Below are 20,527 nucleotides of genomic sequence, written 5' to 3' on the forward strand. Positions count from 1 at the left end.
TTTTTGAACTTAGAAAATGTACTGACAGCGAATTATCTATTTTAAGCCCGATATGGTTTAATGAGTCTATATGTATTAATAACAAATATGTCTTTTATAAGCAATGGTTTTTAAAAGGTGTACATCAAATACTACATTTTTTCAACAATGATGGTACAATAATGAAATACGTACAATTCTGTAACCAATATGATATTAAACCTCCGTTTACACATTTTTTAGGAATTGTAGATTGTATTAAAAAGTTACGGTTAAACTATGATACAGAAATTATTCTTCAAAATATTCCATATTATCCAGAATTTTTACGGATAATTAGGAAAAATAAACAAGGCTCAAGAGACTTTTATGACATTTTTATTGATGAGAAATGGAAAAAACCAAAATCAGAATTGAAATGGGAAAAGGAACTAGACATGAATGTAAATAACATATGGTGGAAAAGACAAAACTTATTGTTTTTCAAAATAACTAACGACGTACAATTAAGATGGTTTCAATACAGGATTGTACATCGAATTATTGCGACTTATACTTATTTACGTAAGATAGGAATAGTTGAATCGGAGTTATGTACATTTTGTAGATGTAATGCAGAAACTATTTGTCATCTTTTTTGGGAATGTGAATATGTGAGTGAAATCTGGGATAATTTACTAGTTTGGATGAAGGAAGAATTTGAATTAGATATACCATTAAACAAAATAGATGTTATATTTGGTAGATACTACAAATATTATAACATTTTCAATATAATAATATGTATTGTAAAGAGACATATATATAGAAAAAGGAGTAGAAAAAAATTACCCTCCTTTACTGGAATCAAACGTGAAATACTTTATTATTACAAATGTGAAAAATTTATTTACACGAAAAATTGTGAATTAGAGCAATTTCATGCAAGATGGGCGAGGCTGTCCTTTAATAATGATTGTTGATTTTAAGCCTTTTGCCCCTAAGATCTTAGATATTACAAAGTACTTTATTTTTGTTTATTGTAAAATGCTGATTTTTGTACTTGATTATGATATAGAGTAATGTGCATATACATGCAACTGAATGAGTGGGTGTATGAATGATGCAATTTGTAAAAACACCCTGTTTCAAATTTTTTTCAGTATATATAATGTTAACTTATAGACTCCAAGGCTCCCCAACCTCGGCTATAAGAATACTTCTACATGTTCTGGAGTAATAAAAACAGTTGTTATAAAAAAAAAATTTCGAAATGCTTTATATGAGGAACACGAAAAATATATGCAAAAAGTATACATTGACATTGATAAAGCCGCAAAAATTGATGTCTGTCTGTTTTGGAAATTAACAAAATGCAGAAAGCCAAGGAGATCCCAAATCTACCCAGAAATCCGCGACGAAGAAGGAGTTTTTCACACAGACCCAAGAGGTGTTGCGGAAACATTCACTTTGTTCTATAGGAAACTATATACTCCGTTGGAAGACGATAGTTTCGATCATGCATTCAGAAACACGATTATTGATAAGTACCGACATATTACGACTGAATGTGAAGAGGATCGGGGTATATACCCCAGGGGTTCAACTTACACCGACAGAAATAACGTCAGCCATAAATACACTCAAATTACGTAAAGCACCCGGTGACGATTCGGTAACCAATGAACACATAAGTCATGGTGGTGCAACACTTATCGCTTGTATTTTGAAGTTGTTTAATGCTATTGTGCAATGTAACTAATTATTATATATTATTAAATATTCCTCTCTGTTGGAAACGTGGTCTTATAGTACCATTACATTAAGAAGGAAACATGTCAAAAGATTAATGCAACAATTACAGACCTGTAGCTTTATTGCCATGCTTCTTTAAACTTTTTAAAAAGGTTATGTACAATCGAATAAATCGAAGCAATTTTTTCAAACTAATATTTTCCGAATTCTCAACGGGAGGGATTCTAGAAGTAACTAGGTTGTCTGACAGCATCATTTAATCTCCAAGAGACAATATTGCATAACTTAGAACAAGGAAGCAATGCATATGTATGTTTTCTTGACACCAACAAGGCATTTGAAACGGTGTGGTGGCCTGGACTAATGTTTAAACTATACGAACTTGGTATTAATTGCAAATTAAGGTCTCTCATCAACAAATGCCACCAAAACACACTAAACTAAATTGTTGTAAATCAATCTCGATCAGAGTTGTTTCCGGTACAACAAGATGTTCGACAGTGTTGTGTTCTATCAACGTTCCTTTTTCTTGTCTACATGAATGATCTTATCCATGCTAAAAAGTCCGGTAGTCTAAACACAGGTATACATGTAATTAACATACATATACTTAGCAGCTGCCCTTCCTTAGCAGATGACATGTCTCTAATTGGTATTTCTCCGCTTGCGCTACAAACACTGTTAGATATTTTACACAACTATTCCTGCAAGTGGCGATTTACATTCAATGTGTCTAAATCATATGTTTTACATTTTCGCGCTAAAATATCTAAATAAGATAACACAAACTGGTATCTAGGTCCTGCAAAGGTGTCCTGTGAACAATCTTACAACCATCTAGGAATCGAAATTAACCACTAGTGTAAACTTTCGGACAGAATAAACGAACGTGCAACAAAGGACGAAAATCCTACTTTGCATCCGATCTTGGCACACCATTTCTTAACCCTAATACGTTATCCCATCTATACAAAAAAAAATTGTACTCCCATCAGTGCTTTATGGATGTGAGCTTTGGTGCAACTTGTCTCTAACAGACAAAAACAAAATAAATATATTTCAACGTAACACTTTGTAAGAACTCACTCGACTTACCAAAACTGTGCAGATCAGACATGTGCGAGTCCTTTTTCGATGCCTTACCTATCAGCGCAGAGATTGACGTTTGGAAGATTTTATTCTTTGGGGGACTTTGTCGTTAAGACCCTAAAAAGGTTAACAAAAAGGATATTTCTAACAAGATTATTTTCTTATCTAGTACACGATCTTTCCGTAAATCAGTTTGGCTTTATCCCTGATTCTATAAAGGTTCTCTAATCATATAACCTTACAGTTTACTTGTGGTATTTTTTAAAGGAACGATCCTTTTCCGAGAAACCTTGTTGGAAGAAAATTGTCAGCAACAATGTTACTTCACACCTTTCTCAACGAAAAGCACGGACGTCTCATGACCCTGACTTCCTATTTTTCACAGAAACTTTCAGAGAGTAAAAAACCTCCCCGATTTGGAATATACCTGAAAACTATTCGGAAATCAAACTCTACAAGTCAATCTTTAAACTCTGCACAAGCGTACGTTTCAATGGAAATCCCTATTCATGTATTCTGTGCGGCAAACCCTTTGTCGACGTGTTTCAACGTTCTTTTTGTGTCTGCCCAGCTACTGTTGTAATACGTGAAAATTGGTGTTGAAGCAAACTGCTTCAACATAGAATTATGCGCGGAATTATGTGGTCTTTCAGAAAATGACTTGTTTCATGTACTTCTCGGGCGTCGTACAAATCATGAATCCGACAATTTTGAACATCAATCTTGTTCGAGCGACAACGGCAGCATAATTCCGTTCCATAACAATAACAACTTCCCCTACTTCCTGATCCAATTCACGGCTATTACCCCTTATTAAGGACACTGTTAATAACGTTTGCTCTTGTCTTCATTTTCCTGTATGTGTATATGTAACTTTTTTTTATACATTTTCAATACAAGTGCATCTATACCATATATGTATATGTGTATATGTAATTTGTGTTTGTGTGTGTGTTTGTGTGTGTGTGTTCGAGTGAATATATAAGTTGTATATAATCATTTGCTAGTTGTATGTTGTCATATCTTTTTACAGAGGAAATAAACCATGATTGATTGATTGATTGACTAGCAAAAAGAAAACATTGGAATTTGGAATTTGGATTTTAAAGTGGGTGTAATTTACGAAATTTTGCAGGCATTATATGTATCCAGTTAAAGACAAATGCAACGGTTACCCGAGGCAGAGATGGCTTTATTTTCACCGACTTGAAATTAAGACGCCTTACCTCTAGTCGCGATAAATCGTAAGCGCGGACGATTTTCTTTTTTCTCTTTTAGTTCTAGCTGACTAGAATAGTGTGACTGAAAAATGATACATGTACCAAACCAAACTCATGGTAGACAACTCCGTCTATTAGGAAATTATTTGATCATTCAATGTGTACAACCTGTTGTATGTCAAGCAAATAAGTGGGTCCGGATTACAGTTTCCAAGATCAATCAGGTGGATTGTCAGGGGCGATTTAATTGAGGCATCGGAACAATGTTCAATACACAGACAATAAGTGGTTTGGTTCATTAAGAGCCTTGAAATATTAATCATAATATAATAATTTCGTTTTCAGGAATTTCATATAGATTGTTTGTTAATTGATTTTTTTATTTATTTATTCATTTACCTACTTTTTAATTAATATGATTTTATTTATTCTTTTTTATTATTATTTTTCAATCATTTTAATATTCATTGATTTTTTGCTTTTAAATCTGTTATTTACGGTTGAATATCCCTCTGATGAGAGAGATAACTCCTGTAGAAAAGAATTTCAATTTGTTTCTATGAGGTCGATCACAATAAGTAAGGCATGTAGCAACTAGGGAGGCGGTGCTGGGCCCCAGCTGCAAACTCTAGACTTTGTCAACCACATTAATTTGAAGCTATGGCATTTCAAACGTTTGAAATTAAATAAGGGTTTTCTATTCTGAGAGAGCCGATATGGAAAAACAAATTAAAAAACCCAAACTCTCATTTTATTCAAAACTAGATTAATATCACAATATTGAAATCATATGTATCATGTAATTACTGGAAACTCAAAAATTTGATTCCCTTTTTGTGTTGTCGTAAAATGCCATGGTTTACATTTTTAGTGTTTCTAAAACATAAAGATCCAATTTAATATTATCTTATCAAAATTTAAAAACAGAGAAACTTTTTTGAAAAATTAGAAACTATGACAATTCATCATGTACTGTATGTTGAACCTTCAATATTTCATAATAAAGGTTGTTGATCTTGTTACAAACTTATAAAACAAAGTGCTATTCTGATCTAAAAAAAAACATTGCTTTTTAATATCTTGTAATATGAATTGACAATGTATGTAACTATATATTATTTTCATATACATTAAATAATTTTTATTTAATGCTGCGGTTGTAAAATTTTGCTTTTTCTATTCACTATGTATAATTTTCTTCATATCATGATTAGATATATTATCAATTTTTAAAAAAAAATCTTGCAGCAATTCATCACTTTAACGTAGTTTCATTTGAATCTTTTAATAACAAAAGGTAGACATGTGTAAGGGCGGGAAAAATAATAGAGCAGTATTTGTACATGAAACAACCTGTAACAATTAAAGCGTAGATTTACTTTAAGATAGCATGCCGATGTTTCCAAACCAGAACAGATTTGTGTGCAACAAAGCGGTCTGAATAGAAAAATTCTACTGGTTTATTGACAAGCATTGTCTGTTCTAAATCTTTGCTACTGTATATGCAACAACAGAGAACGTATGAAAGGTGAGGGAAAAACAATAGTTTACATTTGTATCGTTTGTTATTTTAACAAGTGTCCAGAAGGTATTTTGAAATTCGTGTAGTTTGATACCTACTTTCGTTTTGGAGTTGCTGATTTTATTAAAACAGTTTCAAGTTTTTTACTATTGTCGATTTAATTATGAATGTATTTCTTCTTCTTTTAAGCATATACACATGCAATCTATATCAGAGTTACTTAACATAAGAAAAGATATAAAGAACTAAATCGACACAGCTATGTAGAGGTTTATTATGGTACAAAAATGTCTGACCTTATATTATTTTTTGGCATTTAAAATTCCCGATAAGAAGTTTGATAAAAAGACCTTCAAAGTTATCAAAACCTGAAAACATAAATCTAGATTTGTACTGTAACACTTGCAAAATAAATCTAGTGCAGGATACTGTGGTTTCATTAAAATTCAAGGGTATCAATTATCGTGGATGAAGTGAAAATCACAGTTTCGAGGATACGTAAATTCGTGGCCAATGACCCCATCAATACAAATTGATATAGAAATTGAAATTCAATGAACATTTAATTTCATGGATAAACTTAACAACGAAATCCACGAAAATCGGTATTCAGCGAATATTGATAAAACAACAGTATCATTTTTTTAAATTCAGAGTACTTTTTTTTTTGTCTATTTAAAGAGCTCAATTCAAAATAACATCGGTTTTCCCACATAGTGAGGGTCAATGTTTACGTCTTTGACCTGAGGTGTTTAATAAACAACGTTTGTCAGTAAAAGCATGCATCCATGTACCAATGGCAAAAAATACTAGACAGTACTCCTTTTAAAGTGAAATGTGGTTATTTTGTTAGAAAATTTGTTACATGTATTTCCAACATGCAATTTCAAAATGTCGTACGCATACAGTAATTAAGATGCCGGCATGTCTTTGATACCGGTGAAGCGACGTACGTCGGAAATTAGAATGCTGCTTACAAAAACAAGACTGTCACCAAGTGGGAAAATCGGCGATATTTCCTCGTGCAATTTCATTGTTATTACGCTAAAGGGGTTCGTTTGTTGTATGCATGAATTGTAAAACGCGATAAAGATTTTATATACATATTTTCTCTTTCAGAAGTTTGTTATCACATATGAGAGAAAAATGGCACAGCGTTACTCTAATGAACTGTCTGATATAGCTGCAAGCTCTGACTTTATGGTGAATACATTTTGAAGCTGTGCATTTTCTTATGCTCGTTGTAACGAAAAATATTTTGAAGATTTATATTTAATATTGTACATCATAATGATTATTATTTAATGTAATACATTTAACTATTGATCAGGGAATCATTTGTAGACCGCGCGCATATATACACCTTCAACAAAACTAATCATGGATAAATATTCATTTGGTCGGTTAAGTATAACTAGCTGAAAATTTACTATATTTTACTTCTTTAAAAAAAAAACGAGATTTCAAAGTTCACGAGGCGTACTTCTCGCGATTATAACATTCAGGGGTTTTAATTCTATCTTCAAATTTTGATATTAACAGGGAAGCTTCGACTCAAATAAGAATGTTTGCATGTATGTGCCAGACTGGACTTCCAGTGGCCAAGAGGAGAATTTCCAACTCTCCACTCTAAGTAGAAGTTTGAGAGGTTCAGTTGTCATTAGGGAGGCAATCACAGATGACATGATTAACGATCAGTTGAATTTACAAAGTCTAATCACTGCATGTGAACTGCCTGACAAATTAAAAACAGAGCTGATGGCGTTGCAAACAATGAACCCAACTCTAGACGTATGTGTCTCTAAAACTGGGAAAATTTCCATCAAATATGATGCTAGCAAGACCTGTGTCTCTTTCAGGCATCTGTGTCATTTGGTTTTTCAAATCCCTAGAGAAATGTGCACAATTCAAGTGACAAAGGAAACTTATGACAAATTAGAAAAGAAACAAAAAGATGAAAGGGGTTGTCTCATTCGATACCGTAGGCACGTTCTACAAGGACCATACTATGTAAAGTGCTGGATTCACAGATGCCTTGTTATAATATTGTCATATGGAGATAAATCAAACACCAATTGCGAAGCGCTTTTGAAATGGATAAGGCCTACTTTGAAACATTCCAAAAAAGACCAAAAATCACGAAAAGATGAAACACAGGAAGGTATCATTTTGCAATTTTATCTAAACTTTAAGCGGTTGTTAAGCTAATTTTGAAAAAAAATTGATCATAGACCTAGTTGATAGTTTAACAAAATAAGCAACGAAGAAACAGAGTTATTCAATAAACGAAGTTAAACTTACATTTTGAGTAACATAAAAAATGACTATTTGTTCATGAAACTAAAGAGGTGCTTTGGTTTTGTTCAAGTCTTTTCAGGTCTTTGTAGGAAACCCGTAAATTCAAATTAAAAATGAATAAATTAAAAAAAAAAAAACTTCCTCTCCTAGAACTAGAAAGATAGTGGCAAACCCAGAGCGTTCACTGTTTGCTGTGACACCTGTTAAATAGAATAAAGTAAAATAATGTTACTATCTGATTTTTACGATGGAGGGGGTACATAGCGATCCCCAGGATACATGTGGGCGTCCATCATTAATATTCAAAAATAAACTGATGAAATGAATTAATTTGACAATTGTAGAATGTCTAAAATCATAACATAATCGTCGTTGGTATGCTTGGGAAAAAAAGATAGAAAAATGCTAATTCAATGCGTTTAAAATCGGGAAATGAAAACATCCGGGTTTTACTTTTGGTATGTTCATCAGATGCTGTCCTAGTTTGGATTCAAAAACCAATTTATATACATGCAACGGAGGCTTATATTTACTATCGTCAAACAGTAAATGGCTAAATTTTAATTGCAAACATAAGAGTATTCTTGTTTGACATTGTTAAATCTCTTTTCAAGTTGGGATGACAGAAAATATGGACATTGAAGAAAAGTTCTTTAACTCTTTTTATTTGATTAATCGAGAGGGGAAATTTTTTTCTGCATTTAAGGCTCAAGCACGTCAATTGAATATCAAAAACTGTAAACTTGATATCTGTGTTATGAATTCGTCTTTAGGTCTGCTTTTCGCACAATATCACACGAGAGTGTAAGAATGAAGTCTAATGTAATAAAAAATAAGATCTGTTTAAGCGTAAAAGTGGATGAATAGGAGAGGGGCATATGCTTTTTTGAACCTCTTTTGAACTACGGATATGTCACGGTTTCCCAGGATCAGCGAATACAAACTGTCAATAGTTTCAAAATGTGTCTCCATAACGCAGGGTCAAAAGGCCAAATGATTTCTCAAATGCATAGGGATGCACATTTAATTTTTTTGATAAGTTGCAAAACAAAAGCGCTCTTTTTGAAAAAGAATAAGAAACGGACATAAAAGGTATTTTCATTGTGATGCAAAGACCTAACTAAAAACTACAGTTAGACAAAGTGGTTGAAATGAATGTGTTTTTCTTTCATGCTAGAGAGTAAAATTATACCATCTATTTCAAAAACCTTCTTCTTTTCAATAATTTAAAATACTGAAATCAAACACTGAAAATTATATATTTATATAAAACAAAATATGTTATGTTTTTGTCATCAAAGATAAAGATGTTAATATTAAATTGATTGAAACCACTATTTAAGTTGCAATTTTTTAGAAGTGCTAAATAACGACACAGAACCAACGGATACAAACAACAGAAATTACAAAACCAAGTTGTACGTCGAATCAAACGAAGCGGAAGTAAACGAGATTCCCAGACACGTGTACAAGAAAATGGTTGCCCGCAAAATTCAAAGTGTATGTGTCCCTCTTGAAGGTCCAGAGACAGATCTAATTACTCAATTTGTTCAATACTTTTCCAAAAAAGCAAAGGAAGGAAATAGTAATAAAAGACTATTTCTTGAAATGTGCATCTGTGTGGAGTCTGGAGAGGATACGAGATTCCGTGAAGGAAGAACCGCATTAGAAAAGGCAATTAATCAAAAAATGTTCAAGTGTTTAAAACTTTCAGAGTTCGGTCTTGAAGATAATTGTCATGGTATGTTTGTTTAAAATATTCACAATAATGACAATTGATTATGTTAAGAAGAATTAGTATTTTTCCTTTTCACAACTTTTTGGCGATATCATGATATTTTTCAGCCAAAGTATAAGAAACGATTAAGTGAGGACACGTTCATATTTGCCCACTTAAGCAAATAAACATTTGAAATGCTTTTATCAGCTTATTTGGTCTAAAGTTAAATAAGATAAACTTTTCTAAGAATGCAAAAATTATTTATATACGCTTAAGTTTTTGCCCTAAACATGTTTTTACTAAATCTACGCAAATTCTAACGTCAGGGTTATACAATCTTTATGATAAAACGTTAAACATTAATAATATACTTGAGATTTTACGAAAAGAAAATATTTTTAAAGGTAGTGTAAGAATATGAACTTTTAATTTTATTCAGAAAACAATTTGTGTTCCTTTAATCTGCTTTTTCATTACAGTAAATGTTTTATGTGGTCATTTTTCAGATTCATTGTCACCAATTGAAGTAGAAATAGGTACAGATTCTATAGGAAAAGTTGCCGAAAAGGTTTGATGTTCAAAAGTGAAGAACTATTGATTATGAATTAAAAATTCATTTTTGCGTTTATAGAAACATCACCTCAGCCTGATATATGACATGCTAATAAAAATCCAATACTAAATCAATTACTAAAATAAATAAAACATGATAGTCTGTTTTGGTCCCACGTATTTTCATAATTTTTCCACAAATATGACTTTTTTACACGTAGGTCGATGTTCTCGTTAACTCTAGCAGTCCGAGCCTTGATTTAGCTAAGGGATTTGTAGAAAAGCAGATTTGTGAACTCGGCGGAAAAACAATTCAAGAAGAATGTAGAGAAGAAAAGAAAAGGGGCACATTTACCTATGGAGAAGTCTGCAAAACCAGTGCTGGTCAACTACAATGTAGAAAAATATACCATATAGCCCTATATGAGCAATGGATTTCAACGTGTAAATTGTCATTAGAGGTACACATTTCTTTGAATCTTATTTAGCTTACAGTCGTTGCATCTTATGCTTTGATTCAAGCACACGCTAATAATAAATATATATAAAAAGGTGAATATATTTGGCTCTTATTACACAAACATAATTGTGACATAAAATAGCTCAGTCAGTTGAAGATTTTAGTACTAAATTAAATTTGAGCTTACACTGATATTTGTGTAGGTTTAAAGTATTCTTTATATCTCATAGACCTGTGCAATGCTATCTCTGTTGAAATTTTAGATCTTAGCTGCGTCAGTTGTACAGTGTTTGAATGAATTGGAGAAGGATGGTTTTAAAAGCATTGCTTTCCCGGCATTAGGAACTGGCAAGTTGGGTTACCCTTACTGTCCTGTAGCCAATACCATGGTTACTGTGATACATGCATACGGAAAGAAAAATCCTGATACAAAAATTGAGAGGGTCCATTTTTATCTTTACTCAAAAGATGAAATTTGCCAAACAGTAAGAAAATAATCACATTTTCTTATGTCTGTTAGAAATCATCGTAATGCATCAACTTTACTTCATTGAATACCATCTTCAAAGATTTGACTTGCTATTGTCGCCGTGTATATCTAATAGATTGCTGGTGGTGAGTTAAGATTTGGAAGGACACTTTGTTAAAGTTTACGATTAAATCATGGATCTGGAATCCTGTTTATACACAACATAACATTTAACGTAAATAACATTTGGAAGAATTACTAATATTGTAAAATATGAGCTGTTGGAAAAACTTTATATAATAGAAATTATGTTTCTCTTTGAGTAACAATATTTCATAATGCCAAACTGGCACTCTTTTCCTTTGATTCCGAGTTATTGAAAGCGGGATCAGCTATGGCTAATATCATTCAGACTTAACAAATTAATTGTACATTGCAATCACTTATATAAGTCTCATCGAGAGTAATAAAGGATTATCAGAATCGGGCTTTATTCTTACAGCAATTCAATATTTTTAAAAATACAATTCAACTCACTCTTACTATGATCATTCATTTTTCATTCCATTTGTACAATATTTCCAATTATTACAGATATTTAAAAAAATGCATAATACAAAATATCAAAGAACATCTTCTTATTCTTAATTGTGCATTGATTTAAAAAAGTTAGTAACAAATTATATTCATAATCATATGATGTTTTAGTCTTTTAGGAGAGCTAAAAAATTGTATGAATTTTTTCTACAATCAAATTCAGGTAAATCTTTCTTTCTTTCTCTCTCTCTCCATCTCTCTCTCTCATAAATTGTATTTGACTTTTTAATTTACATTGTTAAAATAAAGTAATTAGTCATTTTGCACTTCCAAAGAGGACTTCATTGAACGATCTTACAAACAGCTTTGGATGCCAAAGGAAAATATGACCGTACAGATTTGGTCTGAGCTGCCTCCATCTTGCACAACCTGGAGAAGCCATATAGAAGCGTATTTTATATTCGTAGAAGGAATTCTCAGTGGTATAGAGAGTTTTATTGTATATACATGTATAAGGATAACTTCTGATATCCACTTTAATCGATTTCTTGTAGATTTAAAGTTAAAGTTATCAGAAAGCAATTCTATCTAATCTAAACTTATATCATATCTTTGATCCATTCTGATATTTTATAAGACTTGTATTTATATCATGTTCATGGGTTGATGGTTTTCCAGAAACTTATCGTAGACGATTGTATAATTATGGCGGATTTATAGTCACTTTTCCGGACTGGGATGAAAGCAAAGAACTTGTAAAAGATCTGGTTTTGACAAATGGATTGTGTGCAGTTCTAGTTGACATTAAAGGCAAGTCTTATACCGGCTTAAAATAAGCGAAATTGTCATGATAGAGTTGATAAAATATAAAAAGAAAAAACGCTGGAGAAATATAAAAAGAAAAAAAAAGTGGAGAATTGTAAAGAATTTTATATTTAACTACACATTGTCACCAGTACTTTGTGCTAATTAATTTCGATGATTCAGATGCAAAAGTCAAAGACTGTGTTGCATACCAGAAGAACATAGTCGACTGCTTTGAGAATATCCCATGTGTTGAGCTACTGAAAATTGTGGTGTCCAAAGACATGTTCGAGAAGCTGAATGCAAAGAATTATGGTAACTATTTCAGGAGATTGAATGGACTACAAATTAACTATAAGATCTATGTAACATTATAAGATATGTTTTTTTTTTTTGGTATTATTACGTAAAGATAAGGTCCTTATATTTTACCTGTTAAATTGGGGTATTTTCTATATGTTTATATAAAGCTCTTCTTATAAAAGGAGATACATACAGTCTAAAAATGGCCACGACCATCGAGCCCTTTTAATCTGTATTGACGCTTATGGACTAAAAGCTCAAACGAGCCTTTTGTTTTACAAACTTGCCCGTTACTTCACAAACTTTTTTCTTTATTTTTGTCTTTGTTAATTTCTTTACTAGAATACAAAAACAATTTTATACGGACTTGGCACATCGTAGTCTTGTGTAAAGGACTCTCGGGTTTAAAAAAAAATTATGATCTGTTTGGAGTCCTGAGATTTTGTCCTTAAATTAGTATACTTATACGTTTTTGGTAATACATTTATATACATGTTGTTTACATGTAGATCTCTTGGATTGTTCAATTTTTGAAATCTGAAAAATAATTGAACAAGAGTAGAAAAAAAAATTAAAATATCTAAAAAAAAAAAAAAATTATTCGGAGTGCGGGTTGATATACAAATATTCTAATATTTATTTTTTGGATCATATGTATTTCAGAGATTAACATTCATCGAGTATCAAAAATTGATGTTTCTGTGTGGGGAAACTGCTGCAAAGAAGTCGCCAAAGATGTAAAATCCTTATTTTAATAAAATATGAAGAAACAAATCTCTGATTTTTTAAATTTGAGAAATGTAGAGCACCGAGGGCGGACATTTTCTACACAATATCTTAATATTAATAACCTTTTACAACATTTCGACATGTACAGCGTTGTTTCAAGATCTGATGCTCTGCGCAATGAAATAAACTTTTTCTAGCAGTATCAAATTGACAAAAAGGAATTTGTTGAATTATTTGATATTTGAAGCAATTCAATTTCTCTTTAGCATAACATTATCAAATCAGTTAATTTAGCATGTCATATTTAAACCTAAAAATATACCTTCATTCTGAAACTATGCATTTTAAATGTTATTGCTTGAGCGATATTATTTTTTTTAAATATCCGCACGATATTTTTTCGCACATTTAAAAAACATGTCTATTTTATGAACAAGAGTCTTTTGTTCTAATTTTGATTGCCATATTTTTTGTTATTTTTAAAAAGACAATATTTCTGCAAGATATAGTTCTAAACATAAAAATCAAACTCTAATCACTTCTTACGCAGCCTTGTAAAAAATACTTTGTGATGTTCTCAGAATTATGTAAACTTACTCATTGGCGGATCCAGAGGGGGGAGGGGGGTTCCGGGGATCGGACCCCCCCCCCCCTTTCTCTGGGACATATGCATTTTTTTTTACTTAAAAATACAAAGAAAAATACATGACCAGCTTATGCGGTTTATGCTATTTTTATGGAATGCAAGCTACCTTCATACCCACATGAAACACAAAAGAAAGCCTTTTTTGTTTTGTTCTCAGGAATCGGAAATTTTGTTACAAAAATACTGTGTAAAAGGGTTTATATGTAAACCATTACGAAAATAAATGGCCAACTTTTCATATTTTTTCTAAATATGATCGCATCTACAGGTTCTAGTGCCGGATGATGTAGCGCACCCAGTGGAGAGGTCACATCAAGTTCCCTGGGACGACAATTGCTTTTACCATTGTATTTCACACCTACCATCTATTCAGCAGATAAATTATCCCCATACTTTTGTCATATCCTTTCATTTAGACCTTTATTTAAGAAGGCAGTCGATAGAAATTAAAATCGATGAATAGTTCAGAATTTAAAAACATCAAAAACATTAAAAAATTACCAAAATATCCATTTTTGTAATAGTTTGTCTTAATTAGTCCGCGTTATTTTTTGTTTCTTAATATTTCTTTTCTATCAAGCATAGACGCACTTTCTCATTGCTGGAGACTTGGGTTTCTTGAGGCTAGATATTATGCAAATCTTCCTTACCCAAACCAAAACAGCAAAACGCTCAATAATGCAGTTCACTCTGATGTTGAAATATATGTAAATAGATAGTGATGAGATAAATGTATATTAAGTACAGTTGTATACGCAAGGAAAACGTTAAAAAATCCTTGTTAATTGACAAATGATGAATTTTGCACATATTGATTTTCATAAAATGGAACCCCCCCCCCTTTTCCAAATTGCTGTCCGCCTCTGTTACTAGAGAAAGTAAAACAAATAGCAATAGCGGGGGTGTTATGGTAGCATATGGAATCTGGGTTACATGTAATTCCGTGAAATCACCAATCTTATTCTTAATTAAATAGTTATTCATCCGGATCTCGTAAAACTTTCCCAACTTTTATAAAGTTTGCAGGGTAAACGGTATGTTGCATCAAAACAACACACAACATGCGATTCTAGCAGCACTTTTTAATATAAGCATTGATCAAACTAACGATACGTATAAATTTCAAGTTAAATATATAGGGGGTATTGTTGTTCTATTCGGATTTTTATATCGTAAACAACGACAGAGGAAGGCCTGACCAAGAAATAAAAGCAAATTTACATACCTTTTAACGAATGATTGATAAAAATAGCATCTCTTCCAGTATTCTTATGTTCAATTCTCAAAAAATCACATCACAATACTTCATTAGAGTTCTTGGATTAGTTAGATTTTTAATATGTTTACAATGCTTTCCGATCAAATTCACACGACATTCAACTTTCAGTCATGACGTCATCAAAGTGTAAATTTACGTAATACAAACTATTTTCTGAAAAAAAAATTGTTTTCAGTATTTTTTATTTGTTTTTAGTCTACGTTTCGTTGCTTCGATATTTGAATATGTACATAATTGTGTTGTACATTCAAAAAAGACTTCATTGAACGACCGTACAAACAGCTTTGGATGCCAAAGGAAAATCAGACGGTACAGATTTGGCCTGAGCTGGCTCCATCTTTCACGTCCGGAAGAAATCAAGTGGAGGCGTATTTTATATTTGTTCACATGGATTTAAACGGTAAAATGGATTTACTGAGTGTTTAAAGAACGTTTTAACACCTATAAAATTATAAAATATATAATTTGTTTAATTTGTATTGCATAATTTTTCATTTATATTTATGTGTATACATGTATTTTCAGTATGTGTAATTTTTCATACTTGCATGTAAGGGTTTTATAGTATGGGTACAGTTGTTTGCAAAAAAAAATCAAAAAAAGTCCTTTCTATGGATTCGTCGGTTTTGCCAACTAATGTGCATAACTCAAATTGATAAAATAATTAATATTGTAATTTGCAATATTGTACAGAGCGAAATATTTTAGATTCTTTTTATTGGTCTAATTCTTTATATAAGATTGCAATACCATTCCTTAAGTTTTAACAGTTTAAGGGTCAATATTGTTAGATTCAGATCATAGACGGTTGAATCATTATGGGGGCTTTGTGGTTTTGAGGCATGGCTTGTCATCAGTGATAGTAGACATTAAAGGCGAGTTTTGTACATTTCTACTGATACAAATTTAAAAAGTCGGCACTACGTCATAAAACATTGACTAATGCATTTTACTTTTACTGATATAGATGTTCAAATCTGTGACTCCTATCTAGTTCACATACGTGAATGGTTTAAGAAAATTCCATGTGTAGAGTTACTGAAAATTGTGGTGAACAAAGACATGTTCGAGAATATAAATCTAGAAAATGCAGGTAAGTATATGACCATTTAAGCTCTCCTGAACTGATTTCGTACCAAAAGTTTTTCAGCATTCACATCAGTTAACCAATTTCATTTTAATTCAACCAAGTGCTGTTCATCAAACATTTCTTTCTTCTTTTCTTTTTTCTTTGGATTTATTAATGGGCTTTTATAATTCTATGGACATAACTTAAATGACTAGGACTACACACTGAAATTTTAAATGTTTCAGAGAGATTTGTCCACAATGTATCACACATAGATGTTTATGTGTGGGGAAACCGCTGCAGAGAAGTCAGAGAAGAACTGTTGAACCTCTAGAAAATCATACAAACTATTGTGATTACAATGTGGGAATAAAATATAAACTTCACCTTTCCTTTCACTTTTCCTGTATCTTTTTTTAAAAGATACAATTTTTCCTGATAAATTGAGGTTTTTGATCATTTACGTTTTGTAATTTTAGGTTATTTTCCAAGAGTATATTCATTGACATAGATTGTAGTTTTCATAGTAATTAAAACGGTATAAAAGTGTTTTCGTACTCATTTTGGAAATTTGGCAAATCAATGTTGGATAAACTGAACCTTCATCATAAAAACGTGTAAATTCAATAACAATTCATTGATCATTTAATTCAATTTGTAAAGAGTACACGAATCTAAATCCGGGTATTTTCAAGAGGGCTGGGTGGATGTTGCCATTAATAAACTATATGAATCTCCTAACGAGGAAGAGCTCTCCATAAAGATAAAGGAAGACGTTTAGATTTTATTGAAGAAATATATTGAATTTCTTTTACTTTGTGAAATTATAGGCAGATCTGGTGGGTAATCTGTTGATTATAAAACTTTTCCATCTCTTATTTATTTCAATTTTAAAATGCACGTACAAATGTTGATCACAAAGCACATTATAAAGTCAAACTATGTTAAAGTATTTATAACGATGATAATAAACGTTAATTACAAAAATTATAACATTGTTATATGTCTATTCATAATTCTTATTCTTATCAAAATTTTCATTAAGTTACATGCATTTGTATGTTTTATATTTTTCCTATATTGGAGTTATCGCTGCGTCACAAAGTATTGTCAAATTCTGATCTGTTAATTTCAAAGAAAGTTTACGACAAAATTTATGAAATTTTGCATATGTAAGCCTTCCTCTCTTAGTTGTAAAGAGAATAACTCCTCAATAAAGATGAAATTTTTACATTTACTTTCTTTCCCTCTATCAAGTTGCATTGATTTATTTGAGAGATATTTACTCATCACACAGAAGACCCAATCACCAAATCTGGTGCATATAAATACAGTCTTCCTTTGTTATTTCTCAAAGAACATGACTGTCTTTCCTCGCGACTTCAAGCCAGATCACGACCTGGGGCTCGTAACGTAAAGGGTACTTCAGTCTAAGACAGTGCTTAAGTAGGACTTATGTACATTCTTAGACTTAAGTCCGTATCTAGAAGAGTGCTTAGCTAGGACAATTTACCCAAAACTTAGGCGGCCGGTAGAGGTGACTTAAGTATGTCATAGGTATTGTTTTCACACATTTAGAAGACTTACTGTTAATTATTTCAATTCAACATATGATTACAGAGTATTAATCACATTATGATATTTACACAGAATAAATATCATAATATTCATCAATATAATTTTTTTGATTTGATTGATATAAATATTAACTGTGGTCATGATGATCAGTAACATTTTCCATAAACCAGTAGTATGCAAGTGGACTGCTAAATAGGTTGTAAACACGTAATGGTCGGTTTACAAGTAGTAACTGCATATATAAACTCTTGAAACTCGAGAAATTAAAAAAGGATGTTTAAAGACAGAAAAACCCTCAGCGATTTTAATGACGACGATTGCCTCATTTCAATATATCGACTTAATGAAGAAATTATACCCATTGCAGAATATATGAATTGCCTTATTGGTGAGGTAAGATGTAGAACAAAAGATAAAAAGAAATCCACTTATAATTATATAAAGTTCTTACGGCCTTGCGATATTACCCCACAGGCATTCTTCGAGAACGACTAAAATAGTGAATATTAGTCACAACAATAACCTGAATATATTGCCCGAGATCCATCGCTTTGAGTTTTGTTTAAAATTTTAGGTACAAACGTATATAATTATACTCATGCCACCTTGAATATTGTGTATGTACATTTACATCTACCCCCATGATGGCATCTAATATCAAAGATGTCATGCACGTGTATCTATAAAAATATGATTTTATTACCAATACATTCAAATTCGACAAAAGAAATGAAAATACGTTTATACTTTTTAACATAAACATGACTTAGCTAAGACATTGCTAAGTTTGCTTTATGTTACAGTGTAAGACATACTTAAGCAGGACTTTTGTAGATCCTAAGATTCCGCCTAAGTCCTACTTATGACCCTACTTAAGTCAAAATTTTAGCATGCTTTATGTTACGAGCCCCTGATATTATACCTACGCTGATTAATATTTCTTGATGTAAACATATTTTAACAGTAAAATGAATTCAATCATTAATTTATTAGTATACCAAAAGTAAATTCATCAAATTACAGAATGAAAAATAAAATTCTCTTAAAAGTTATCAATTCTCTGACCACTATTTTTGTCAGCATGATTCGGCTGATCCAATGGCTTTTCCGTTAATTGCACATTACTCGTTGAATAGGGCATTTATTTTTTTAAAATAAATAATGTTTTCGGAAAGAGAATAAATGTATATAAAACGTAAAGATAAGCATTGATCATTATTTTATGAAAGATTGCTAGCGCGCGTTATTCAATTTGTATGCACACCGTTGCAATTATGGGACAACATCTTTATGATTCAATGCTTAAATGAATACTCGTGAACATAAAAAATACATATAATGTAATAGCCTGTTGCATACAAAGGCTATCTCTTTGTTCCTTTGATTTTGAAGTCCTGAAACTCTTAGAAGTGGCATGGGCTCGGAACGCAAGCACTCTTCGGACGGGATCAATTAGTACGATAAGCAAGGATCAAGGCATATAACTATATTTACGTCTACCAAGTATTATTTCCTCTATTTCTTAATGAAACTTATAGTCAATTCATAGCTCAATAGAAACAGTCAGACTGAAATCTACACGCCCCGTTTATCGATCGGCCGAAATCTACAGCGGCTGAAACTGACAAGAAACTGACAGGACAGAAATTGACACATCCTGTTTATCGATTGGTCGAAGCCTACAGCGACCTAAGAAAAATGACAGACTGCACGAAGTAATCATGATGATGTCAGACTCAAAGTCTCACGGGAGACGATTTGGCTAACGTACTTATGTACATTTACAGTGATTTCGTGAATTTTACTAACTTTTCATGATCAGTTTATTAATTAGTTCAAAGAAAGATGTTAATATAAACAATAAAATGCTTCCTTTGACATTAATTCATGCAGGTTATGAAGGTAGCGATCATTGCAGAAAAATTTACATAACCAACAAACGCGGGTTATGAATTTTTTCTGCAATGTTGCTACCTTCATATCCCGAATGAATCACCAAAGAAAGCATTTTATTGTTTAAATGAAACAACTTTGTATATCCTTAATTGGAATCAAGACACAATTTGAAAGTAAAATGATAGAAGACTACTGAAACGTTAACAGACAAAGTTTATCGGTTTCAAGTATAAATTGTAATATTAGAAAGTAGGGAATTACGGTCATTCCAACATAATAATTGTTTTTCGCGGTTAAAATAGGTAACAAGTTATATAATATAGTTACATATAATTATGTCATTGACTTTTACTTCCAATTGCAATTAGAAATAAATATTTCATCATAAATTTGGCTGTTTCATAATGACACTGACTGATCAATGATTTTATTGAGGCTTTAACATCTTTTTTACGATTTCATGATTTAAAATAAATGAAATTAATTTAAGGTATCTTGTTAATAGGATTTGCAGTGTCATATATATATATATATATATATATATATATATATATATATATATATATATATATATATATATATATATATATATATATATATATATATATATATGATAAATTCTGACAAAAAATTACATTTCATT

The 20,527-nt window shown here is 31.5% G+C and overlaps 2 protein-coding genes across 3 annotated transcripts; both read left to right on the forward strand.

Moving 5' to 3' along the window:
• Window positions 1-5,402: 5,402 nt before the first annotated feature.
• Window positions 5,403-14,017, forward strand: LOC128186670 (uncharacterized). Of its 2 annotated transcripts, none has more exons than XM_052856510.1 (12): window positions 5,403-5,550; window positions 6,664-6,747; window positions 7,087-7,705; window positions 9,200-9,583; window positions 10,069-10,130; window positions 10,336-10,575; window positions 10,838-11,059; window positions 11,752-11,803; window positions 11,916-12,062; window positions 12,259-12,390; window positions 12,568-12,699; window positions 13,351-14,017. In XM_052856510.1, the coding sequence occupies exons 2-12, from the start codon at window positions 6,691-6,693 to the stop codon at window positions 13,440-13,442; spliced, it is 2,139 nt and encodes a 712-aa protein (XP_052712470.1). In that variant the 5' UTR covers window positions 5,403-5,550; window positions 6,664-6,690; the 3' UTR covers window positions 13,443-14,017. The 2 variants fall into 2 exon arrangements, with proteins under 2 accessions (XP_052712470.1, XP_052712471.1); XM_052856511.1 differs by having other exon boundaries at window positions 6,685-6,747.
• A 1,564-nt stretch (window positions 14,018-15,581) lies between these two features.
• LOC128186671 (uncharacterized) lies at window positions 15,582-17,343 on the forward strand (the record flags this gene model as incomplete). Its single annotated transcript, XM_052856512.1, has 4 exons — window positions 15,582-15,741; window positions 16,133-16,216; window positions 16,309-16,434; window positions 16,656-17,343. Coding segments are annotated over 4 exons (459 nt in total), but the record flags the coding sequence as incomplete, so codon positions are not given.
• Between the last annotated feature and the right edge of the window lie 3,184 nt (window positions 17,344-20,527).

This window comes from Crassostrea angulata, chromosome 6, assembly GCF_025612915.1.
Source record: "Crassostrea angulata isolate pt1a10 chromosome 6, ASM2561291v2, whole genome shotgun sequence".
NCBI classification, from domain to species: Eukaryota; Metazoa; Mollusca; class Bivalvia; order Ostreida; family Ostreidae; genus Magallana; species Magallana angulata.

Bases quoted from the DNA above. Each gene is read 5' to 3' on its own strand.
- LOC128186670 (XM_052856510.1), top strand. From the start codon at position 6,691: ATGGCACAGCGTTACTCTAATGAACTGTCTGATATAGCTGCAAGCTCT. The intron at 9,584-10,068 runs GTATGTTTGTTT...GTCATTTTTCAG, and splicing joins TCTTGAAGATAATTGTCATG to ATTCATTGTCACCAATTGAA. The intron at 12,700-13,350 runs GTAACTATTTCA...TATGTATTTCAG, and splicing joins GCTGAATGCAAAGAATTATG to AGATTAACATTCATCGAGTA.